Source organism: Echiichthys vipera (assembly GCF_963691815.1).
Source record: "Echiichthys vipera genome assembly, chromosome: 7".
NCBI classification, from domain to species: Eukaryota; Metazoa; Chordata; class Actinopteri; order Perciformes; family Trachinidae; genus Echiichthys; species Echiichthys vipera.
This window is the reverse complement of record NC_139832.1, coordinates 32589753-32616712: the sequence shown is the minus strand read 5'-3', so window position 1 is coordinate 32616712 and position 26960 is coordinate 32589753. Positions and strand designations below refer to the sequence as shown.

At 42.9% G+C, this 26960-nt stretch overlaps 1 protein-coding gene across 1 annotated transcript; it reads left to right on the top strand.

The window, feature by feature from the left end:
• Positions 1-1713: 1713 nt before the first annotated feature.
• ces3 (carboxylesterase 3) lies at positions 1714-25996 on the top strand (the record flags this gene model as incomplete). The annotated part of the gene is made up of 13 exons (XM_083916966.1): positions 1714-1848; positions 11082-11280; positions 11385-11523; positions 12278-12411; positions 13141-13294; positions 14469-14573; positions 16010-16111; positions 16597-16737; positions 16891-16971; positions 23514-23655; positions 23925-24074; positions 24326-24398; positions 25813-25996. Exons 1-13 carry the CDS (start codon positions 1782-1784, stop codon positions 25994-25996), a joined length of 1671 nt encoding a protein of 556 aa, XP_083773092.1. The 5' UTR covers positions 1714-1781.
• Between the last annotated feature and the right edge of the window lie 964 nt (positions 25997-26960).

Here is a 26960-nt window from a genome sequence, read left to right as displayed (position 1 = left end):
TTCATGTTCAATGATATTGGAAAATATGTCTTCAATCAATGTTGCACTGTTTCTTGTTATTCGAGATGGTCTCATTATGGCGGGATATAAACTTAAACTATATATTGTTTTATAAACTCTGTAATTGACGGCAGTTCTAAAGGATTCAGTAAGTCAAGATTAAAGTCACCACCTGCAAAAATAATTTTTATTTTGCATAAACCCTCATATAGATCCATCATCGTTTCCCTAAATGTATCAATGCATGAACCAGGTTTTCTGTATATGCATCTTACATAGACATTCCTTGACTTTTCAAGCTCAATTTCTACAGTAACACATTCCATAACTTTATCAATGATTAAGCACTTGTTTCTAACTATTTTACTTTTTAAGTTTTGGTCAATATATAGAGCTACACCCCCACTTTTTTGACTGTTCCTACTTCTGAAAAACATGTTATATCCTTCTATCTGGAAGAAGGAACATTGTTCCTTGTCCATCCATGTCTCTGAAATTGCTATTGCAGAAAAGGTGTGTTTTGATTGTTTCAAAAAGTCTAGAATTCTAGAGAAATAAGAGTTAAGACTTCTACAATTGAAATGAATTATAGAAAGTGAATCTTTTGTGGTTATGTGCTTCTCAAGTTGCTCATGTGTATAATATTCACAATTGTTCTGTATTTTTGTAAGCACATTGTTCTCTGGATCCAAATCATTCTGTATATCATGCGGTTTAAACTCTGTGTAATCAAACCTTTTGAGTTGAAGATTTACATGACTAGAGTGATCTGATTCTGTCCTTACTGTGTTTATGGTTGATTTAAGTCTGTCAGGATGCATCATAAATCCAGTTCATTGTCACTTGTCCGTTTTTCTTTGGGTTCTCCATGACTTTTTTATATGTATTGTTCAAGCTCTTTGATATCTTTGATAACCATCACTCTGGCCTGTTCTGGATATTCATTAAGTTTGATCAGGATTCTACAGTTCCGTGTCCAAGTGTCTTGTATCTTCTCTTTTCTCAGAATTCCTGCCGGTCTTGCAATTTCAGCATTTTCCATGGAACAAATCTCGGTGTGTGTGTTCATGGTAATGAAGGAAGATGTCAGAAAGTGTTACAGAGTGCCCCACTGGTGTGTTTTAACAACAATTGAGTTAAAAGGCTTTTACCGGCTAAATATGCTCTTCTTAGTGAAGGACAGAGTGTGAGAAGAATGTCATCCAGCTGTCAAAATATTCAGGACCACCTCTTAGCTATTCAGGATCATACAACAGCATGAGAGAGAGAGATAATAGAATTCAAGTCTATATGTTTATATAGATATATAAATTAGAAACTATGGTTTGCAGGATTGAGCTGTAGTGGTCAAAGAGCAGCATGTTATCATTTTGGACTCAGCAGTCAGAGTTCTTCTGTGGTGCATTGGAGGTTAAATCAATGGAGATTATACTTTTTATGCTGAGCTGTGGGAGGGGGGGGGGTTGAAAGTACATGTACTCAGTTTTTGTTTGTATATTCACAATATTGTGTGTGTGCGTGTGTGCGTGTGTGTGTGTGTGTGTGTGTGTGTGTGTGCGTGTGTGCGTGCGTGCGTGCGTGCATGCGTGCGTGCGTGCATGCGTGCATGCGTGCGTGCGTGCGTGCGTGCGTGCGTGCGTGCGTGCGTGCATGTGCATGGGTGTGGGCGTGTGTGTGTGTGTGTGGGCGGAGTGGTACTGGAGGGCCAGAACAGGGGCAGAAGGCTTTTTTTCTGAAAGCACACTGTATTTCTCTCTGTCTCTTCTTCGAGCCTGGTCAGGATGAGAACAGAGCTGTTCATTGTTTATCTCTTTCCTGCGCTGACAGCAGTAGCACAGGCAACACCAGGTAAGAAAACACTTCATATTACCTCCAATTAGGGAAGGACATTCTGATGCACCACACAGTATGGATAGCAAATTCATACGTGTTTTCTAATATGTTACCATATTAGAAAACACGTATGTATATTTGTGTTAGATTGTGAACAATCTAACACAAATAAAGGATGTAGATGAAGAATGACCATATTGACATTTGGCTTAAATGACCCGTGTTCACATTGTCACCTTTTCAGGAGCTACTAATAACAGCCTTGTTGTAGCTTGACCACAGTTATATCCCCAAAGGTTTTGAAAGACTTTCCTAAAACAATATCTGGATTAAGGAATTTCCAAACCACCAAGTAATCGCTGGATTGACATGGCAGTTTTGTTTTGTTTTCAGCTGTGATACTTTTTACCTTGTGTGTGTGTGTGTGTGTGTGTGTGTGAGTTTGTGTGTGTTAGTGTGTGTGTGTGTGTGTAGGTGGCACTGTCAGAAAAAACTATAATAATCTCAGATTTTGAGAATGAAGTCATAATAGAATATGTTACTTTGGGTCATATTATTAGATTTCTATCTTTTAAATTGTTACCTGTTTTTCCATTACGTAAATAACAAACATTTCCTCCAAAGATAAGTGCATGAAAATCAAAATTAAGTGTTTGACGCAAAAACTTTACCGGGAGAAGGGCCCCTTGCACTTAATAAGTGTCACCCCTAATGTTGAAAAGAGGGTTTCGGGTCATATACTGTTTTCCTGCTTTGGAAGTTTGCTGGGACAATGTGTGTTATATAGAGTAAAAGATGTGTTATTGTGTTAACTGCCATAACATATAAGTCACATTCACATTGCTATATATATTATTATAGTTACTGGAAGTCTGTCTCTGTCTTTGTGTCTGTCTTTGTCTCTCTCTGTCCATTTGAAAGATGATATAATAATAATAATTCATTTATTTTATATAGCGCTTTTCAGAGACCCAAAGTCGCTTACAGAGTAGGACATATAATATACAGACGATAAACAACAGGAGACAAGGATGACAAGGATGACAGGGAAGCAAGGCGAAGGGGGCATGGGGTAATGGTGATACAGACAAATAGCCAGAAACAGGTACAACAATAGAGGTGGGGGGATGGATTGAAGAGCAGTGGGGGGGGGGGGGGGGGGGGGTCAAGGGGAGGGGCTGAAATGGGTGAGGAGAGCGGAAGGAGGGGGGGGGGGGGGGTCGGGGGGAGAGGCCGGGAGTGAATGTAGTTATGGGTAGGGGAGGTTGTAGGCTTGTGAGAAAAGGAAGGTTTTTAGACGGGATTTAAATGTTGTGAGTGATGGAGAGTCGCGGATGGGCTGGGGGAGAGAGTTCCATCCGTCCTCCACAGAGCTGGGTCTGTTCAACGTTCCACCGTACTCTAGGGGGGAATTGTTGTGTCTATGTAAATCATAAACAAGTCATAGAGTGTGGTCTATACCTACTCTGTAAAGTGTCCTGAGATAACTTTTGTTATGATTTGGCATTGTAAATAAAATTGAATTGGCTTCATAAGCAGTATTTATTTCGGGTCTTTCAACAATCTTTCCCCCTCCCCTAGGCGACCCAGCCGGGGACATCAAGTCCGAGCTTGTGTCCAGGTAGTGCTACTGCCCTACATGCCATGCCTCTACCCTCCTGATCCACAGCCACCTTGATGCCACTTCTGTAGCATCAGTGGCCAACTTGATGGCCCTGGTATCGCTGGCTGGCCCCAGTGATACCAAGCATTCTGTAGGCCCTGCAGAGGGATTGGCCCACAAACCCTCGACATCCCACTTCGATAGGTTGACATATGGCTCGCCACCCATTGTTTCGGCAATCCTCCACAAGCTGAGAGTACTTTGCCCTCTTCCTTTCATTGGCCTCTTCGATACGGTTCTCCCAAGGTACTGTGAGCTTACTGAAGTGAGCACAATGTCTGGCCTTAATGTTGTTACGGCAACGGGAACTTCAGCTGCTTACCCAGATCAACCAACAGCTCCCAATCACGCGCCGTTGCCAACAAGCCAGAAGAGGTGTTACGGGCAACTGGTGTTGACTTCTCCCCTGCTCTGCTAAAAGCGGTGGTCTTCACTGGACGGAGGCTCTTGCTGTGGCTAACTCCACTGCAGATGGAATCCGATATGGCTTTAAGAACCTGGTCATGTCGCCAGCAGTAACGCCTTTCGCCCAGGGCTTTTGGACAGCAGCTGAGAATGTGCTCCAACGTTTCTCTCCTCAGGCAGAGGGGACATGCTGGTGTCTCCACCTTTCCCCAGGTGAAGAGGTTGGAGGGACTTGGCAACACGTCGTAAACAACCTGAATCAGGAATTTTATCTTATGGGGTTCTGCCTTCCAGAGCTCCGTCCACGTGACCTTGCGTGGATCAGCTACCTCCTCTCTTTCCCTTGCGCCTTGTCAAAGCGAGGTGTTCTTCCGCTACTTAGACCAGCTCCCCCCTGTGCCACTGGGCCCACCAACACCATTTGCCGTAACCTTGACTCTGCATCATCCACAGCCTTGGCAGCCCTCCACTTCCGCCCTGTCCTGACCTCAATCCCAGCCTGGGCAACCTATGGATCGCTAGAGTCCCGATATTGTAGGACCTCCCTGGACCGCGTCACCATGAACTCCTCACTCAAGCTGCTTATAGGGAGCTTGAGCTTGTTGTTCTGCCTGTATAGAGGGATGCTGCTCAGACTTCGTGGCAGTCCCAGCCACCTGCTCAAAAACCTGCTTACCCTCATCTCGAAGTCTTCCACTGTTGAAATGGGGACTTCATACACCAAAAGTGGCCAGAGGATGCGAGGGAGAATACTGTGCTGTAAATTCAGGCCTTGAACTTGCCCGGGAGGCCGGACTTGTCCACCATAGCTAGCCAGGTGTCCAGGTCTTGGTTGGTCGCTTTTGTGGAGGCTACGTCTCTCAGGCTGCAGTTGAACACCTTCCCCAGGCTTTTCACAGGTTCCTCTGTCAGTGATGGTATCTTGATGATGCCAAGTAAGAAGCAGGACTTGTCAGTAACCTTCCCTTTCTTCAGCACAAGGGACCTTGATTTAGCCGGCTTGAAGTTCATGCAAGCCCAGGACATCAGCTCCTGAAGGCTGTTTAGGATCCACCTGAAGCCTGGGACAGATATAGTGGTCACTGTCAGGTCGTCCATGAATGCTCGGATGGGTGGCTGTCGAACTCCAGACTTTGAGAGGGGCTCTCTACACTGCACATCCACAGATTTCACCAGCATGTTCATGGTGAGTGCAAAGAGGATGACTGAGATGGTACAGCCAGTGATAATTCCCTTCTCAAGTTTGTGCCAGCTGGAGGTTGTTGTTCCAGAGGAGACCCTCAGATGGAATTTGGCATAGTAGTCCAGGATGAGGTCTCTGAACTTCTTTGGGATGTGATGCCGGTTCAGTGCCTTTTCAACTAGCTTGTGGGGTATGGATCCATAGGCATTTGCAGGTCCAGCCACAGTACAGCCAGGTCCCCCTTGTTCTCCCTGGCTTCCCTGATAGGCTGAGTGACCACGCCTGTGTGCTCCAAGCATTCAGATACCTCTGGGATCCCTCCTTTCTGGACTGATGTATCGGTGTAGGAGTTCTTTAGGAGGCAGAGAATTAATACTTTAACGAACAGTGATAATTCTACCTAAAATTAAAGAAACTATATTTTTCCCATCCAAAAACATGGAGGGGTAGGAATTTATGAGCTATACTGCAGTCAGCCACAAGGGGGTGATATAGATGTTTTGGCTTCACTTTCAGGTAGCTGTCAAGCATCTTTATAAAGTATAAAGTCTAGGCAGGAACAAAATCTGGCCACATACAGACAGACAGACATATAAACACCATGCAAAATACTCAAATCTGCCTCTGTGGTAGTTCTTGATACAGTAGACCACATATAGACTCACAATGGGAAAAATACCAGTAATAACTTCAATATTTGGGATATAGTCAAACAACAACAATATGTGCCAACTTACCATGTCATGCACGCATACAAATGTCCACAAAACAAAACAACAACCGTTTAGTCAGTTCAGTGTTGAACTAACTAGCTAGCTCTAACAGGTCTTAATACCACACTTGTACTACAGGAGAAGAACTGCATGTTTGCTCTCCAAACCGTCTGGATTATCATAAAGTAGACATGTCTGTGAAGAGAACACTGGTGAGTACACATTGAACTCATTTCATTCAGAGATCTCGAGGTCAGAGGTCAAGAACCATTTGAAAATGGACATGCCAGTTTTTCCCTCAGCAAAATTTAGTTTGGAGGTTTGTTTAGCCCTCTTCCTGACGAGACAGGTTGGTGCCAACTGATTCTTTAAATTATCTAGTTACAGATCAAGTCAATAAAGTGTCAATAAAGTTAAACTTTATTGTCCTTGTCGGGGGATTTGCCTTGGGCACAGTGCATGATTGCTTCATAAAAAACATGCTTTACAAGAGTAAAACAAAAAAAAAACAGGCAGACAAACGTTTGACCATCATCGACAACATGGTTAAAATGCACTTGGCTCTATTACATAAAAGTATACGCTGTAGGGATAAAGTGCAGATGTCAACATATTTATAGCACATTGACTTATTGCACTAGAACTTGTGTATAAAGTGCTTAAGTGCTAAGTGGTAATGTGCTAAGCCATTTATTGCACATTATTCTATTTCACATTTTTCATCAGCTTAATGGAGGCTGGGAGAAATTATAGTTTGAAGCAATGTGATTTGCATCTTGGTACACAAGGTCTTCTGCCTGATTGTAGAGTTTCATATTCAGGAACAAGGGGATGGTGGGAGTCAGAAATTATTTTATTTGCTTTCTTCCAGCAAAGAAGGTTGTCAATGTGGACCCCTAAGTACTTCTCTGATGATACCTGGGTGATATTCTGATATTCTATATTTTGAATGACCATTGGCTCATGGTCGGTTACTTTCCTCAGGTCCAGGACCATCTCCTGTGTTTTAGTGACATTTAGAATCAGATGGTTGGTGTCACACCACATAATGAATAAATCATCCTGGTAAACAGAGGGGTCCATATGCTTGTGTAGAAGACTCAGGATCACAGTATCATCAGCAGATTTCGCATTATAATTGTTAGGATACACAGTCCTACAGTCATTTGTGTACAATGTAAACAGTGTGGGTGCTAGAACGCAACCTCTGGAACTCCTGTGTTTGGTCTCTTACTGTTCTGTTGACCTTCACATGCTGTGTTGTATAAGTTAAAAGGGAATAAAACCATTTAATGAAAGTAGTGTTGACACTCATGTATTTAAGCTTCTTTAAAAGTATGTATTTTGGGTTCTTGAGATGCTTGGAAATAAAGTGCAAGATATAGAGAACTGCATCATCATTGCTGCTTTCCTGCTTATATGCAAACTGGAACGTATCTAACATTGGCTCGACATAATTCATGAGTAGGGACGAAACTCATTGTTCACTGTGGCACAGGGCTTTTTAGGCACTGGAGTTATAATTGACTTCTTCCACAGAGCTACATTGTGAGTGTTCAGGGATTGTTGGAATATTGGACACCATGCTGTTGTTAGTACCTCTGCGCAGCTTTCGAGCAAAGAAGCAGGCCTGTAGCTTTGTCCGTTCGTAGTCTTCTAAAGAGATGACGTTGGGTCAGCTTCCAGGCAGCAGGTGGCATCTGTGTCTGGCAGGGACTGCAGAACCCTGTCACATTCCTGAGAGAAGACTAGATGGTCAAATCCTAGGTAACAGTTGTTCAGCTGGTTTGATTTTTTTGTTCATCCAGGGTGAGGATTTGTTTTTTTGCAGGATTCATATTCCGGTTCCCTTGCATTAGTACGAGGTTATTTAAGCTATTTTTGGACTACTGACAGTCCTGCTTTGTCTTTGTTTCTGAAGGCCTGCTTTTTCTTATTCATACAGTCTGTAATTTCTTTTGTGACATAGCGTTTGTTGTTAGGGTAGACTGGGAGAATGTCCTTCTTGGCCACCACATTACCAACACAAACTTCTATGTAGTCTGTTATAGTGACAGTAGCCTCATCAAGTTCTAATGCATGTGTTGACACACCTTTTACATACAAATACAGTAACTTTGTTTGGATATGGCAATCCATTTATTCAAACAAAACATGGATAATCGCTCACAACAAATAAAACAATCAACTTCACAACTCACGGTCAAAAACAAAATACCTCCATGTGCGCACCTTGGCACACTTAAATAACTTATGGTGGCTACCCACAGCTCCACTCAGGTCCAACAGTGAAATGGCTCTAACAGCATGAAACATGGACCAGTCTGTACACATCAAACACCCCTTTGGAGTCTCGATTGAATCATCTGTCCATACATAACAGTCTTATGTTCAGGTTAACTTGATTTAAAAACCGATTCATATGAGGGCAGGCTATTGGATGTATGGTGTTATGATCTGAGTAGGAGAGATGATTCCACTGCATTCTCTGAATAAAAGTGGGCAGGTCAATGGCAGTCCGTCCCACCGTTAAGAGGAGCTGTACTGTACATTCAGAACATTAACATAGCAGCAAACAAATATTTTCTATGTAAAGATACAGTGGGGTAATGGCGTCCTGAGCAGAGAATGAAGTCACTTTCCTTCTGTGTGTGTTGGAGTCTATGGCAGTGTATTGCTGCCACTATAAGAAAAGAAAAAAACATCACTATAATGCTATCATGTGAAAAGTTTATTGTTATAAAAAGATGTTTTTCCCATTTTAACAATATTAAATGTGAAACTTCTTTTGCTATACCAATATTCCTTATTAGCATGTTATAACGTGATCAATTATGTTATTTTAATGTGATGTAATGCTCCATGTTATAACGTGATACATGATCATATAGTAGGTGAAATTCATGTTTAAAGAGGAAACAGTGTGCAGTATCAGAAATATTACAGCTGTATGAATGCTCCTTATCTCCAATCAGTGAAATAGATCAAGTGTCCCGTTCCAACAATCTAGCTTGATGCAGCAGTAATTGTGTAATTAACTATATGCTTTTGTTTACTCGTTTCACATTATTATGATAACTTATGATATCATATTGTGTCTATAATGTAACTGCTCATTACATTTGCACATACTGCCAATTACTGCTGCTGTAATTATTGTGCATATGACATATTAAATTAAACAGTAAACAATCTTGAATCTTGAATTATTAATGAAAGTCTATATGTATAAAGTATGAAAACTGCTTGATTGAGAAAAGAATGTAATATGTTTGTATGTCGTAATAATGTGAATATATATATACTATATTATAGTATATATAATATGCTGTATGACATAAGGGAATCCCATAATATCCCAAGTCAGCTACATCATGTACTAAATGAATGCAGTATCCATGTTTTTCCAATTTAGTCTACATTAAGGACAACTGGAAATGACGAGTCAAGACTAACACTGATGCAGTCAATCAAACTTTGTCAGTCACTGCTGATTAAACTCGTCAAACAGACAGAAAAATGTACTTTCAGCGTTTTTCGTATGTAAACTGACTGTTGTAAGTAGTCTTTTCACACTTACCACCACTCCAGAGTTTATAGTGAAAACAGTGTTTGGTCATGCAAGTACACATGGGAAATGCAATTCACAACAAGTAGAGTTTCTAAAGTCCCACAACATGGAAAACTCCACAAACACACCATGCAGTAATGGAGATACATACCATTTCAGACGCAAATAAAGATGAATGGAATAGTGCATGCGTTCAGTGATGTAACTGTAACTGTAACCTCAAGACTAAGGAGCTAGTGGTGGATTTCCGCAGGAGTAAATCTGCCCCCACACCCATCTCCATCAACGGCGTGACTGTGGATGTTGTCCAGGATTACAAATATCTTGGAGTATACCTGGACAACAAACTGGACTTTTCCAAGAACACTGAGGCTGTTCACAAGAAGGGCCAGAGTCGTCTCTATTTCCTGAGGAGGCTCCGGTCATTCAATGTATGTAACACCATGCTGAGGATGTTCTACCAGTCAGTGGTAGCCAGTGCCATCTTCTTTGCTGTTGTGTGCTGGGGCAGCAGACTGAGGGCAGCAGACGCAAAGAGGATCAGTAAGATCATCAGGAAGGCTGGCTCCGTCCTGGGGGTCAAACTGGACTCTTTGGTGGCGGTGTCTGAGAGGAGGATGCTGTCTAAACTGCACAGCATCCTGGACAATAACTCTCACCCTCTCCACCATCTGCTGACCTCCAGCAGAAGCACATTCAGCCATAGACTCATTCTCCCCCGGTGTAATACTGAACGCCGGAGGAAGTCTTTTCTTCCAGCGGCCATCAAACTTTATAATTCATCTCCCCCCAGTCAGGTAAGGAACAGTGGAGACACTGTATCCTGAAAATGTCACTTTGTCACTTTATACCATCACTGCATCACTTTATTCAGTTGTACTTTATTCAGTTGTACTGTCACTTACTTCAGTAAGTAATGCTGCTATACGACACTGTCACTTTATACCACCACTACATCACTTTATTTATTTATTAATGGTACTGTAACTATCTGCTGATACACTTACTGTGCTTTAGGACATGCTGCTACATTTCACTGTGGTTTACTGTAACTTACTTAAGTACGAAATGCTGCTACACTCCACTGTGCCATACTGTCACTTAGTTCTGTAGGACATGCTGCTACATTTTTAACATTTTAACACTTATAACTTATCGCTCCTTCTCACTTATCTAGTTTGTACTTATTTTATTTCAATCTGCTGCTAAACTGCACGCTGCGTATTGTTGTATATTGTATATACCTACGCGTAACCACGACGTCTGTTGCACTCTGTCACACTTGGTTCATTGCTTGATTTATTTTACGTTAGCTTTATTTTGATTTGATTTATGTTTATGCTTATTGTTACTCTGATCCTTTTCCGCCTTTGTATTGAAACTGTTGCAAAATAATTTCCCTCGGGATAAATAAAGCTTCTTGAATCTTGAATCTTGAATTTCTCAGTCTCAGACTTTGACCTATATGCTTACATTCACATTATTGCACAACAAAAACATTACCTGGAGATTAATCAAAGCAGTAATGGTGTTAACTGTGAGGGATTACCTAATTCAAGTAAGTTTCAAGTCTGCAAGATAACTTTAATGTGTAACACATTCATAAATAAAAACAAAGATAAAGTGTGCTTTGGAAAGGAGCCAGCAGGAATGCAAAACCTTGAACAAACACTGGTATGGCCCTTTAACACACAAACGTTGTATCTCCAACAGGGAGCGTTGACCTTGTGGTTTCTCTGAAAAATGGACGGATCAGAGGGGAATATGTTGCTGTGAAAGGTACAAAGACGAGGGTGAAGCAATACCTGGGAATCCCATTTGCCCAGCCCCCTGTGGGGCCCCTCCGCTTCGCTGCTCCCCAGGATACAGAGCCCTGGGAGGGGGAGAGAGACGGCACTCACCAGCCTCCCATGTAAGACCGGGAAACTACTGAATCACCAAAGGACACAGAACATGACAAGACAGTTTTTTACTCTCTGGATGACCCACATTTCTTCTCTCTTTCTCTTTCTTCAGGTGTATCCAGGATCCAGATTTAGTTGTGAATGTTTCTAGAACCATGTCAATGCAATACATCCCACCAGAGCTTTCAGAGGACTGTCTGTATCTGAACATATACACTACAGCCGAGGCAACAAAAGGAGACAAACTGCCAGTGGGTTAAACAGACAGCATGTAGTGTACATACAGGAGTGTAGAAAAAAAACAGAATCTCCTTACAGTGACAGATACAGTCCTGAATTAAAAACTAACTTTGGGAAGTGAGGGAGCAACTTCTAATGAAAGATGTTCATGTTATTTTGATCACCTCATAGACTGTAAAAAATAATGGACTTCCAGGCCTGAAAAGTGAAGCCAATAGGTGCGTTTCCACTATGGTCGACTACCCTGAATGAGGCGGGTTTATGTCGTCTTTTTGACCGAGTAGAAAATGACCCTGTGAGAGAGCAGGGCCTCTTTTCTCCCCTGAGATTTACCCGGTTGCTGATTGGATGTAACTCTCAGCCGGGTGTGACGTTTGGTCGTACAGACGCCACAACAACATGGAGAAGTAGAGCATACACTTTTATCCAGTGGTGAAGAAGAACACAGTACAGAAAATGATCTGTGCATGGAATCTGGATTGAATTTCAGACTTCGGAGTAGAGCAGAGAAAAGCACACAGCACATATTCAGAAACTGTGCCTTTAAACGAGCCTTTCAACGCCAAAACGGAGTGTTTCAGACAGAGGGTGAATGAGCAGTATATGTACAATACAGTCCTGTAAAGAGGAAAATTCATCTCAGTTTATAACGAGCCCATAATAAAATTGTAATGCATCATAATGTAGGTGATGAATTACAAATCAATGTAACTGCCACTGGAGTTTGTGTGTGGAGAGCTGTGAACAGACTGTCTTGTGCTTCAGGTGATGGTGTGGATCCACGGAGGAGGTCTGGCAATGGGTGCAGCTTCTCAGTACGACGGTGCACCATTAGCTGCTTATGAAAATATGGTGATGGTTATTATTCAGTATCGCCTTGGCATTCTGGGATTCCTGAGGTAAGGGACTGCGTTGCTCATCACATTTCTGTTCAGCTTCAAATTCACAGGGACGGGTTTCAGACTTAGTGAAATGATCCCCCCTTTTCTTTCTACTTACTTTTTTCTTTTTTTGTTTTGTCTTTTTCAGTTATCTATTCAAAGCATTGAAACAAGTACAGCATAACCATTAAATCTTTACAGCACAATGAAATGGAAAATAAATAAATAAAAGGAAAAAAAAGGAAAAAAACAACCCACATTTCACAGTAAATTTTAATGTAGTTTTTAAACCTCCATATATCAATTCATTTTCATCTGTCATTTTGAAAATTAAGACTTTCCCTAACAAAATAATGATGTTCTGAAGAGCTCGGGCGTCAACTGACAGATCCCCCAAAAGCACTGTGAAAAGATCCAATCGCATCATTACATTAGCACCTTTTCACTTCAATCCAAAGCAGAGTGACTGGTGAGCAGGACCAAAATAAGGGATCTCTCTCTTTCATCCTCTCTACAGAATCAACAACATGGTCTAGTCTCCTTCCCCCATATCTATAACATATTTTTTGTTGCTAAAAACTTGTTAATTAACTTGTATTGAAAACATCTTGTTCTTGTATCTATTGTTGGTTCATAACAATAGATCCATGGAATTGGTATGTCTTACATTCTTGGAAATAATTCTTTCAGAATCCAAAGCAAGTTTCTTGATCTTTGTTTTGGATTTTTTTAATTGCTGTTCCAAAGCACGGCAGACGAGCACGCTCAGGGCAACTGGGGTTTCCTGGATCAGCTAGCAGCCCTGAGATGGGTGCAGGACAATATTGAGGCCTTTGGTGGTGATCCACACTCTGTCACAGTGGCTGGAGAATCTGCAGGAGGCATCAGTGCATCCATACTGGTAAAGAAAACTAATGAGTGGAAAGGAAGAAGCATGTTAGTGGCACACATTTACAGAGTTTGAACATGTTTAAGTGCGAGAACCACAGTGCTGATTTATGAGTGCATCTTGAATGTACTATTACAGTTTTGTTTGATTGCTTTGACGCAGTAGTCGACTCAAAATCCACATTTTTCAAAACTGTTGACGCAAAGGCCTAAACAGTGGCACCAATGGTCAAAATGACTAATTTTGCCTGCAAAAGGCTCTACCTCCGCCAAAACATTTAAAATATGGACCAAAAGCAAATTTTGCCCTCAAACAACACAACTTACACACAAGTGCATAAGTGCTTCCAATCAGTCATTAGACAAGGGGCATCAAAATACAACATTCAGCTCTCACTGTGAATCAGTGCTGCACTACTGGTCAGCAGCTTACATATCAGTGCCAATTTGCTTTCTTGCAAAAAATAGATCCAGAATCATATACAATGATTTTTCAAATGTTATTGAATGCAGTATTCATTCTTTTTTTTTTGAGATTGTGGCTAAGAAATGAAATATTCCAACAGAAACCACATATATAGTATGAAAGAAAAAAATACAGTAAAATCCATCACTGTGTAAGACATAAGGAAAATAAAAATAAAAATTCTGTACAATAAAGAAAAAAATATCTTCTAGTCAATTCTCTCTTGACGAATGGGCCACATGGCCTCATCTACATCACACTCAATATTTTCTCTTGCGATGCACCTAGGGAAAAATCTTCTTGCATGCCTGATCCAGCCTTGCTTGCAAGTTACAACACACAACATGGCACCTTTTAAGCCTGCAGACTGATTGCAAATTGAAAAGTTGTGTGAAGCAGTGTCAAACAGGTGCTTCAGTGATTGCATACTGGTCAAGAAGTTTCTAAGAGATGGGAACATATAGTTTCTGTTTGGTTACCACAGCTAAAGCAATGGAGTTGGGACTGCTTGAATGACATCTGCGTTAACAGATTTGCAAAAGGGTGCGGGAAGTGTATCAAAACAATGACAATGGGTTTACTCATTTGCAAGAGGGGTCTTTTGCTCTGCTGAGAGAGTGATGAAGAAGACTGAGAGGTTACCAGTTTCTTCAACCAGGTCAAAGCAATTAAAAAAAAACTGTAATCACATTCTTGCATACGTATCCATCCTTCTGAACAGACTCTGTCTCCACAAGCAAAAGGACTGTTTCAGAGGGCCATTTTTCAAAGTGGAGTAGCAACACTTGGGACCTACACTACACGCCATCCTTTGGGTCATGCCAAGGTACTGTAATATGGATACTGAGGAGATGAATGAATGAATTCTGCTTGAATTCATAAAAATATTAATCAAACAGATGCTGAACATTCATTTGTACTGACAGTCCTTCCAGCTCAATTCCTTGATGTTTTTGGAATAGTGAATAGGATATAAAAAAAAAAATATCACCATGAAACTACCCTAGATGATTACTGATATTTTGTGTTACAAGTTTTCTGAAATTGTATGACCAGATATAAAAATGAGGCACTACCTTGAATGAATGAAATTTGTATAAATTTCCACTGAAATGAAACATTGGATAAAGCCAGGTTGAAAATGTCTGTTATCACTGCATAAATCAGAAAACAAATCTACAGACATAAAAAAAAAAAATCAGTTTAAAGCAGGGTCTGAATGACATGTGAACAAAGCACTCTGACACCTTCAGAATATAGACAGGAAGAGTCTGGTGTGTGTGTGTGTGTGTGTGTTTGTGTGGGTGTGTGCGGGGGGGATGATTGGAGACTGTCCGTGTGTGTGTTTGTGTGTGTGTGTGAGTGTGTGTGTGTGTGTGTGTGTGTGTGTGTGTGTGTGTGTGTGTGTGTGTGTGTGTGTGTGTGTGTGTGTGTGTGTGTGTGTGTGTGTGTGTGTGTGTGTGTGTGTGTATGTGTGTGTCGAGTGCTGCTGAAGTGGAGTTTTATGGCTCAGAGTGAGAAAATTAAAACTTGAAAGATATGTAGAGTCAAATTTTCTTCATTTTGAAACACGCAACAGTTGAATAGGGCAGAAAGTGTTAACCAGTAGATATACCATGAAACATCCAAGTTTGATTACTCTCATTAAGATCATTTTTTATAACAAACTTTCTGAAATATTATGTTAAAATGTGCAAATAGAGCTTTTTAACTGAAAAAGAGGTTGATGAGAGTGGAGTTTCTGTGCCAGAAAAACCAAATGATGGTGTGAAATAGACAGTAGCTCCATAGAGCTGAAGGAAACTGCAGAGTTGGGTAATAATTCTCTGGGGGTCATTCTATGTGACCTAATTTACGTTACACACAGTCAATTAACCCACTGCTAATATAAACATCTGTATTAGTGCAGCTAAGATGAAGCTAGCCGATCGGAGCACAGACGCAGCAGAAATGCTAGCAAAGCAAATATGCCAAATACTGTAAGAAGAATTGTGCTTTGGCATTGGACCTTTAGTTTTCGGTCTTGTCGATGCTACTAAAAGAGTGAAATTGTGTGATCTAAACATTATGGTGTAAACAATATAATTGTTATATAACGTTCACGACTGCTTATCATCTATCAAACATCCAAAGAGCCTGGGTACTGTAGATCTTTTGTGCCATGGCCGTAACGATAAGTACTTTTATGTAGCGACTGATCAGATACTTTTACTTACAGCATATCACTGTGTTTTTTTTTATGAATCTCTTCCTTAAACCTAGATTGTTGCCAACCTTGCTGGATGTGACCCCAGCAACACAGAGGAACTGGTCCAATGTATGAGGGGTAAAAGTAAAGACGAGCTTGTTGATGCAACTAAAAAGGTAAATGGTCTTGTGAATCAGATTATATGGATATATTTAGCTTTGATTTGATTGTTTTGATAATTCAGTTTTGTGTTTCCTGGATTCTTCCACTTACAGTGTAATCCAAGTTCAATTAGGTGGCCAAAACCAGCCGGAAGACCTTCTAATTTCACAAAGTTTATGTGTGTGCTTTCTGAGGGAACCATGCAGGATTCCAGACGGCAAAGCTAAAATGATTCAACCCTCGTTAAGTAAAGAAACCAGCTAATATATCACAGAACTCCACAAACCTCACCCAAAAGGGAATTTTCATTTTGTCAAGGCTCAGTGTAAAACTCCAGATCAGAATTTCCAGTGTCAAGGCTAACTTTAGCCACAAGATGGCAGCCTGTGTGCACCCTTGGCTGGTACATTAAACACCCATTCGTGGTTCTGTTTACCTCCATCCACTCAGCCAAAGCTGCTTCGATGCTCAATAGCAGTAAATTGTGTCTTGTGTCTAGATGAAAATTTTCCTGGGAGCTGTAGTGGACGGTGTGTTTCTGACCGACACAGCAGAGGAGCTTCTCAAGAGGAAAGAGGTGCTGAAGGTTCCAGTGATGATGGGAATAACCAACCATGAGTTTGGATGGATCCTGCCTCAGGTCACACACTTTCAGACACAACATACTCTGCCCAGTCTGGGACAGCAGCAGTGTCCCTCAATCCTCAGAACTAACTGTGCTGTTTTTTACCTTGAAAGATGTGTTTGATTGACCTTGAAGTGATTTTGAAGCCTGGTCTCCTGTCGATCACAGAGCTTTGCCCCTCCTGGCTGGGAGAACGGTATGAACAGAGAGGCTGTGCTGGCAGTGATCAACATGTTCAATCCTACAGGGGTGAGCTCCATCATAGCTGCTGATTGTTGATGATTGATTGACTGATGAGTTGATCTTAATTGCAGTTGGAGAGTTTTTTTTATTATCAGAATCAGAATTTACTTTATCGTCATTTTATGTAATACATCTCATCTCATCTCATCTCATCTTCATCCGCTTATCCGGGGTCGGGTCGCGGGGACAGCAGCTTTAGCAGGGGACCCAAAACTTCCCTTTACCGGGCCACATTAACCAGCTCTAACTGGGGGATCCCGAGGCGTTCCCAGGCCAGTGTGGAGATATAATCTCTCCACCTAGTCCTGGGTCTTCCCCGAGGCCTCCTCCCAGCTGGACGTGCCTGGAACACCTCCCTAGGGAGGCGCCCAGGGGGCATCCTTACTAGATGGCCAAACCACCTCAACTGGCTCCTTTCAACGCTAAGGAGGAGCGGCTCTACTCCGAGTTCCTCAGGGATGGCTGAACTTCTCACCCTATCTCTAAGGGAGACTCCAGCCACCCTCCTGAGAAAACCCATTTCGGCCGCATGTACCCGCGACCTCGTTCTTTCGGTCATGACCCAGCTTTCATGACCACAGGTGAGGGTAGGAATGAAGATTGACCGGTAGATCGAGAGCTTTGCCTTCCGGCTCAGCTCTCTTTTCGTCACAACGGTGCGGTAGAGTGACTGCAACACCGCCCCCGCTGCTCCAATTCTCCAGCCAAACTCACGCTCCATCGTCCCCTCACTCGTGAACATGATCCCGAGGTACTTGAACTCCTTCACTTGGGTAAAGGACTCATTCCCTACCTGGAGTAAGCAATCCACCGGTTTCCTGCTAAGAGCCATGGCCTCAGATTAAGAGGTGCTGATCCTCATCCCAGCTGTTTCACACTCGGCTGTGAACCGATCCAGTGAGTGCTGAAGGTCACTGACCGACGATGCCATCAGGACTACATCATCTGCGAAAAGCAGAGACGAGATCCTCAGCCCACCGAACTGCAACCCCTCCCCACCACGACTACGCCTTGATATCCTGTCCTTGAAAATCACGAACATGATTGGTGACAAAGCGCACCCCTGGCAGAGGCCAACCCCCACGGGAAACGAATCCGACTTACTGCCGAGGATCCGGACACAGCTCTCGCTTTGGGTGTACAGAGATTGGATGGCCCACAGAAGTGACCCCCTCACCCCATACTCCCGCAGCACCTCCTACAGTATCTCCCGAGGAACCCGGTCATATGCCTTCTCCAGATCCACAAAACACATGTAGACTGGATGAGTATATTCCCAGGCCCCCTCCAGGATCCTTGCGAGAATGAAGAGCTGGTCCGTTGTTCCACGTCCAGGACAGAATCCACATTGTTCCTCTTCAATCTGAGGTTCGACTATAGGACGAACCCTCCTTTCCAGCACCTTGGAGTAGACTTTACCAGGGAGGCTGAGTAGTGTGATACCCCTGTAATTGGCACACACCCTCTGGCTCCCCTTTTTAAATAGGGGAACCACCACCCCGGTAGTGGCTAGAGTGGTCTGCCACTCCCTTGGAATGGAACATGATAGAGCAGACCATTGTATTTGAAAAAATATATATGTATATATCTGCCATCCATTTGAAAGTTGGGTCAGACTGAGTGAAAACGGCACCTTAGTCCAGTCATTTTAAACCAAACCAGGGGTCAACGTTGAACAAATTGCAACAGAAGCAAACTTAACTGATTTTCTATCCTCAATATGTCCTGAGTAAGGAAATGAAGCTTGAAGAATCCCAATAGGGGAAAGTTTCTAAAAAGACCCAAATATTCCCTGTGTATAAGGGCTGAAACAATTACTCAGTAACTCGATTACAAAAATGCATTGAGGCAAAATATCTGCCTCGATGAATAGTCTAGTTCCTGTCTCGTATGTTCTGCGGCCTGTTCAGTACAGGGATCATTGTTTCACACGGACCGTTTTTTGCACCAAAAAGGTGCAATGTGTCCACTGCAAACTAGAACTGTTCTACTACAACAGCACAACATCGATGATTCAGCGTCTGAGCTGAAAGCAGCCCGTTGTTAACACCACTTCATCGAGCGCCGCTGTTCCGGTTTAAAGAGGGCGGTTGCTGTAGTTACAGATAAAGAGGAAGAGAAAGGGTAACATTAGCTGTCCTTGTGAACGCCTCTGTTTAGTTTTTCATGAATGTTAAACAGAACGTGACCTCCCTGATCAGTCTTTAGAGTTTTGTTTGAGTAAATGTGTCAGTGGAGTTTTGTTCGTTGTTTGTTGTTACAGTAAACAGGAAGAGAGCGACTCGCTCTTCCTGATAATATCTTTCTCTAATTAATTTAAAAATGTATCTATTTATCTTTAAACCTCTTTGCCTCCTTACGCCTGCGGGTGGTAGGGGGGAAAACTCTGACTGTTGTTTGTGCATGTGCACCGAACAGCCAAAGGTCGATAATCGATTTTGTGATCGTATCATCTGATCTGAGGCTGTATGTTTTGGACACTCGAGTGAAGAGAGGGGCAGAGCTTTCAACTGATCACCATCTGGTGATGAGTTGGGTCAAAGGATTGGTGCCCAAACGTGTAGTGCGGGTGAACTGGGAATGTCTGAAGGAGGCCCCTGTCCGAGAGATCTTCAACTCACACCTCCGGCGGAGCTTTTCTGGCATCCCTGTGGAGGTTAGGGGCATTGAACTGGAGTGGGCAATGTTCAAATCTTCTATTGCTGAAGCTGCAGCAGTGAGCTGTGGCCTCAAGGTCTTAGGTGCCTCAAGGGGCGGTAACCCTCGAACACCGTGGTGGACACCTGTGGGTAGGGAAGCTGTCCGACTGAAGAAGGAGGCCTTCCAGGAAATGTTATCCCAGAAGATTCCGGAGGCAGTTGCAAGGTACCGACAGGCCAGAAGGGCTGCAGCCTCTGCTGTGTCAGAGGCAAAGCAGTGGGTGTTGGAGGAGTTCGGAGAAGTCATGGAGAAGGACTTTCGGGCGGCACCAAGGTGCTTCTGGAAAACCATCTGACACCTCAGGAGGGGGAAACGGGGAACCGTCCAAGCTGTTTACAGTAAGGACGGGACGCTGGTGACCTCAGCTGATGAGGTAATCGGGCGTTGGAAGGAGCACTTTGAGGAACTCCTTAATCCGACTAGCACGCCCTCTTTTGTAGAGGCAGAGCTGGAGGTTGATGGGGAATCATTGTCAATATCTATGGTGGAAGTCACTGAGGTAGTCAAACAACTCCACAGTGGCAAAGCCCCAGGGATTGATGAGATTCGTCCGGAAAGGCTGAAAGGTTTGGGTTTGGAGGGGCTCTCTTGGTTGACACGTCTCTTCAACATTGCATGGAAGTCTTGGATAGTGCCAAGGGAGTGGCAGACCGGGTTGGTGGTTCCCCTATTTAAAAAGGGGGACCAGAGGGTGTGTGCCAATTACAGGGGTATCACACTACTCAGCCTCCCTGGTAAAGTCTACTCCAAGGTGCTGGAAAGGAGGGTTCGTCCTATAGTCAAACCTCAGATTGAAGAGGAACGATGCGGATTCCGTCCTGGACATGGAACAACGGACCAGCTCTTCACTCTCGCAAGGATCCTGGAGAGGGCCTGGGAGTATGCCCATCTAGTCTACATGTGCTTTGTGGATCTGGAGAAGGCATAAGACCGGGTCCCTCGGGAGATACTGTGGGAGGTGCTGCGGGAGTATGGGGTGAGGGGGTCACTTCTGTTGGCCATCCAATCTCTGTACACCCAAAGCGAGAGCTGTGTCCAGATCCTCTGCAGTAAGTCGGATTTGTTCCAGGTGGGGGTTGGCCTCCGCCAGGGGTGCCCTTTGTCACCAATCCTGTTCGTGATTTTCATGGACAGGATATCGAGGCGTAGTCGTGGTGGGGAGGGATTGCAGTTCGGTGGGCTGAGGATCTCGTTTCCGCTTTCTGCAGATGACGTGATCTTGATGGCATCGTTGGTCAGTGATCTTCAGCACTCACTGGATCGGTTCGCAGCCGAGTGTGAAACAGCTGGGAAGAGGATCAGCACCTCTAAATCTGAGGCCATGGCTCTCAGCAGGAAACCAGTGGATTGCTTACTCCAGGTAGGGAATGGGTCCTTACCCCAAGTGAAGGAGTTCAAGTTCCTCGGGATCATGTTCACGAGTGAGGGGACGATGGAGCGTGAGTTTGGCTGGAGAATCGGAGCAGCGGGGGTGGTGTTGCAGTCACTCTACCGCACCGTTGTGACGAAAAGAGAGCTGAGCCGGAAGGCAAAGCTCTCGATCTACCGGTCAATCTTCGTTCCTACCCTCACCTGTGGTCAAGAAAGCTGGGTCATGACCGAAAGAACGAGGTTGCGGGTACAAGCGGCCGAAATGGGTTTTCTCAGGAGGGTGGCTGGAGTCTCCCTTAGAGATAGGGTGAGAAGTTCAGCCATCCCTGAGGAACTTGGAGTAGAGCCGCTGCTCCTTTGCGTTGAAAGGAGCCAGTTGAGGTGGTTCAGGCATCTAGTAAGGATGGGTAAGGAAGGGTGCCTTCCTAGGGAGGTTTTCCAGTCACGTCCAGCTGGGAGGAGGCCTCGGGGATGACCCAGGACTAGGTGGAGAGATTATATCTCCACACTGGCCCGGGAACGCCTCGGGATAGAGCTGGTTAATGTGGCCCGGGAAAGGGAAGTTTGGGGTCCCCTGCTAAAGCTACTGAACCCGAGCGGTTGACGATGAAATGAGATGAGATCTTTAAACCTGTTTGAGTAAATACGTGTGTCAGGTAGAATTTTAAGCACCATTCTGAATTGTTTAAATAGTAACTTATTCATGGTAAATTGCGAGTGTATGTCCTTTAACAGACACACACACACACACACACACACACACACACACACACACATCTCTCTCACACATCTCTCTCTCTCTCTCTCTCTCTCTCTCTCTCACGCACACACACAAACACCTACACACACAAACACACACACACACACCTGTTAGGTTACCACATTTACATTTACATTTTTACGCAAATTATCATAATTCTGTTTATCAGATTACTTGATTAATCGATGGAATAATCGGTAGAATACTCGATTACAAAAAGATGCCCTGATACCCTATGATTCACCCATTCATTATTTTTCTCACTAGAATAGGAAAAAAAAATAACCTTCAGATATCCCCATGAAAATGTCTGAGTTAATTACTTACATCAAGACAAACATAAAGTGTATTAAGAGTTATTTTTTAACATAGAACGTTTGTTCACATGGGCAAACAGGGCATAATCTTATTACATATGTGCTAATTCATTAAATACCAACAGATCTGAACATTGGGTATAAACAGGTAAAAATGTGTGGTTGAATGTTGCTGACATAGAAAAGTAAAAGACTTAATGTTCAGGTCTGAATGAACGCATTTAGTCGACCCATGAGCATTGATGGAGGCAGAAGAAGGACTTTGAAGGAACCAATCTGCCCATTCTCTGACCTTAAAGGCACAGTCACACATGCAGGAGATAAACATTCACGGCCATTTCACTTCCATTCTGTGATGATGTTGATCATGACATTGTGATGATTAAAAAAGGAACTTGTTTGAAGTGCATGCACATGTGTATGTCTTGGTCATCTAGTTGGAGGGGATTGGGACAGAGAGAGGAAATCTGCAGAAGAAGGACTGTATTTTCATTTGATGTTGCATTTTCCAGCTAACTGCCTGCCTACTTCAGCTTTAACTAAAAACACAAGTTGTCTCCGACTTCATTGCAAAGTGCTTTCTCAGTGTATATTTACCAATGATTTCAAGCTTCCACATCACACTTGTGGAAGCTGCATACTGGCCCATGAAAGGCATCCAAACTCAAGTTCTGCACGCACATCATTGTGCGCAGTGAAGCTCTAATTTCATCATCCAGGTGAGGGAACAATAAGATAATACACTTTTGAGTGCAGGGGTAGAAGTGAGCAAAGACTTGTAAGGGGTCACTGTGGCTGTTTTGTAAGCATTGTTACCGCTACATGATGTTAACAACACCTTGAAACCTGAGGAGGTTCAAAACATACAATATTTGGACACTAATGAGTCTTTTTTAGTTGTTGGATGACTGTCTATATGTTTTGTTGAAATTATAATTTCTTTAGTTTCGATATAAATTATTTAAAAAAAAATTAAATCTAGAAAATCATTAACCGATCAGTCCACACATTTTCCTCCATGTTCATGTGATCCATATTTACCACAGCAATTATCTATGTATAAGATTAAAAAAAACAGTAACAGTGGAATAAGATTAAAATGTCATGCTTAGACACAACGTGTAGGGTATACATTGTGGTGGAAGTCTAATCTATTATTATAATATCAAATTGTACTGACAACAATAAATGGTTCAAGCTCCAGTTTTAAACAACAGGGTTGCTTTCGTCAGGCAAACACATTCTCATATTCACCACATCAAATGTGAACAGTATTGACACTAAACAGTTAAGGGGCTGAACCTCTCCTGATAGAGCTCATCCTTCTTGACAATGAGAAAACACAGTAGAAAAACTGCACAGAGGGAATAGTGATGGTCCAACCTAACTTCCTGTTCCAGGCCTCCTCTGCCAACAGCCTCATTGCTGATGAATACATGAAAAACGCCAAAACACCAGAGGAGATCAGAGACGCATTCACTGAAATCATGGGAGACCTGCTGATGACACTGCCTGTGGTTAGTGTGGCTGGACACCACTCAGGTCAGAAGAAAGCATATTGACAGTTCTGTCTCTAGAAGGAAACTAATCCTTTGTGTCACACACTGAAGCCTAATTGATCGGAGGCCTGTACAGAACCATTCTGTCATTGTTGGGGCAATTTGCTGGTAGAGACTATAGATCATTTGATGCTCCTTTAATCTCATTTCAATCTGGAAAGCAACACTGGATTAGCTGATTGAGCTTGATCTCTGAGTTTGATCCCAGCCCAAACACTCACCTCTTGTCTTTGATGCCCTCGGTGTGTTTAGATGCAGGTGTTCCCGTTTACATGTATGAGTTTGCATACAGTGCTGAGATACACAAAGACAAAAGACCCTGCTTTGTGAAGGCAGATCATGCAGATGACGTCGGCTTCATGTTTGGTGGATGTTTCTGGAATGGACATATACAAATCATAGGTAGGTTATATGTAATATTCTACACATAATACAGTATATACATATACATGGACTTTCCTTCTTCTATCTTTTCTTATTATAAGCCTGAAAGGGCTAAATAATGTGAATATCAGGCATGGCCACTTCATGTCCAACTTCTGGGACTGAATGAATGAAGTCAGCAACATAAAAGCACTGGAGTCACATCAGATTACGGTTAATGGGTATCAGTATTTGAGTTTGTGATCAACCTCCTCCTGCCCTGTCTCCAGGCAACATTACCAAGGAGGATGAAGGACTTTGTAGGACCATGATGGCATACTGGAGCAATTTCTCCCGCACTGGGTGAGTAAGCACTGAGAACAACAGTACCGTTGAAGCTGCACTCGTCAATATTTTCATATAAGCAACGGACAAAAGAAGAAGTTCAGGACGATCCCACAGAGAATCATTGGACTGACTCTGCAGATGCCTTCAGCTCAGCAGAGCTTTTTAGCATCCTCAAGCTTATTCTTTTGTTTTATGGACCTAACTTTAATGTTTAGTACAGACTCTCTTTCTAAATAACTGCTCATGTTGCTTTGCATCTTCTGAATGTTTGAATAAACATTTAACTGTTCAACTGTATAAATTGATATGTCAGTGTTGTGTTTACAGCTTGTGTTTTCAATTAAAGGTTGAATATGGAGAAAGAGCAGAACACCACCATCTAGTGTCTCAAGATCGTAATTGCAACAACAAAAAATAATTTCAGCAGTCGGGTTGCCAGGTTGGTCAGACCCGGCCCAGTAGCCTACAGGAGACCGGAGTCTGTTTGAGCCTGTTTGAACCCGTCCCCTCCAGCAAATCACACCATAAACAAGGATTAGAGGAGTTTGACTGACAGCTAGCGTTAGCCGTTCCAGCTAAGTAAAGATGAAAGTGATGTTAGCGATCAAGGAGAACCGTAGCCATTTGGGCGTGTGTTTGAATGGCGTTTCTCTCCTTTCTCTCAGTCCATGGAGTGAATGCTTGGCCTATATTGAATTTGTTTTTTGCCCATCTCCGCTCACTCAGCTGCTGGGACAAATAACTTCCCCTTCACTGAGGCTCCGAAGCAGCTGCAGGATTGGCAAACTCCATTTCACCCAGTGACAGCCTACAGTAGCTGCACCTAACAACAGAAAACCCTGGCAACCAGCAATGCCCAACGCTATTGGCTGCTACCATGGAAACACAACGGGACAGAAAGTCATTGTCAAACCTGTCAAAAAATATTTTAAATATTAATTCAGACTAAATATATTTTTTTATGGAAAAACAATACTTTCATACTGTACCCCTCAAAACACCCCGTTGGTGTATTATTTCAAAATGCCCCGTGTGTGTATTATTTTTTAAGAATATAGCTTTTAATAAAGATTCTACATATTCAACCTTTAATGCAGTTTTAAATGAAGTCTAATCAAATGAAAAGTGGCAGACTGAATAGACAGGGCTGCTTCATTGAAAGTCGATACTTCCCTGTACAATGACCTGTGACAAGGTCAGGCTTTGAAAACATGCTGTGTACAGCAGCATAATGAACACAGTTTAACTGTGTCGTTACAGCTGCGAATATTGCAGGAGGTTGAGTCAGTATGAATATATGCTTTACATTACAAGGTATGAAGTGTCAAACGAGATGAACATATGAAACAATGCTGTAAACACATAGAGAATTTCTTTGCTGCATGGTCTGCCCTAATATCGGTGCTGGCATGTTTGAATATCTCCTCAGCTCTCCCAATGGTCCCGGGCTTGTCATTTGGCCTCAGTATGACAGGCTGAAGCAGGAGTACATGGAGCTGGGCCTGACTCAGACAGTGAGACAGAAACTGAGGAAGGACAGGGTCCACTTCGCTACTGTCACGCTCCCTCAGAAGCTGGAACAGTTAGCAGCTGCAGCCAAACCTGGAGAGTGATGTCTGTAAGCCGTCACATTGTTTGTGTTGATCCCAAGGTTGAAAGTTTGCATAGATAAAAAATGCCTTCTCACCAAAACTCTCTATATATACTTTAATGTTGATTATTGCCTGGACCCCTTTATCTCTATTTTAGAATTTATTTACTGGAAGTAACACTTTTAGTCACACGTTTTGCCATGCTCTGTAAAAAAGCTTTAATTAAAGAAAGCAAAGAAAGAAATTGTATGTCTTGTTAAAACACCCTGGTGGAATGGTTTGTAAATGCAGTTTCAGGTGATTTGAGTGAGTGTGTGTGTATGTGTGTGTGTTGCTTTGGACTTTGGGAGGAAGCCGGAGAACCCACGCTGAGAACACGCCAACTCCACACAGAAGGGCCCTAGCCGGGATGCGAACCAGGAGCCCTCTTGCTGTGAGGCGAGAGTGCTAACCATCACGCCACTGTGCTACCCTCTACAGGTCATCACTAACATAGGCTTTGCACATTATGTACAAACTGACTCCACATTACCTTTAGTGACCTCCAGTTGTCGTAACCAGGTGTCATTATTGCAAACGTGAAGAACAATCTTACCATATTAAGGTTTATCCTGAGCCAGCAATTTCACATAGGACTTAATGTCGTGCGCTCTGGTCCCTGTGACGCATTTTACTACGGTTCCTTATGTCGCTAAGTCCACGTTTCTCAGAATGGCGCTGCCAAAAACCAGTGTTGTTTCCTTCAAACAAGTTTTCTCCACTCAGTGACAGCGGGTGTGTCACTGAGTGGAGAAAACTTGTTTGAAACGTTAAGCCGTGGCTAAGTACTATACCTTCTTCGGCCAACACCCAGGGCACTGGCTGCTCAGGGATTGCAGAGGGAGGGCTATACTATGTGGCTCCGCACTGGCTATAGTTATAAGATTTGCAACATGGAATACTCATCTCATCTCATCTCATCTCATCTGCAACCGCTTAACTGGGG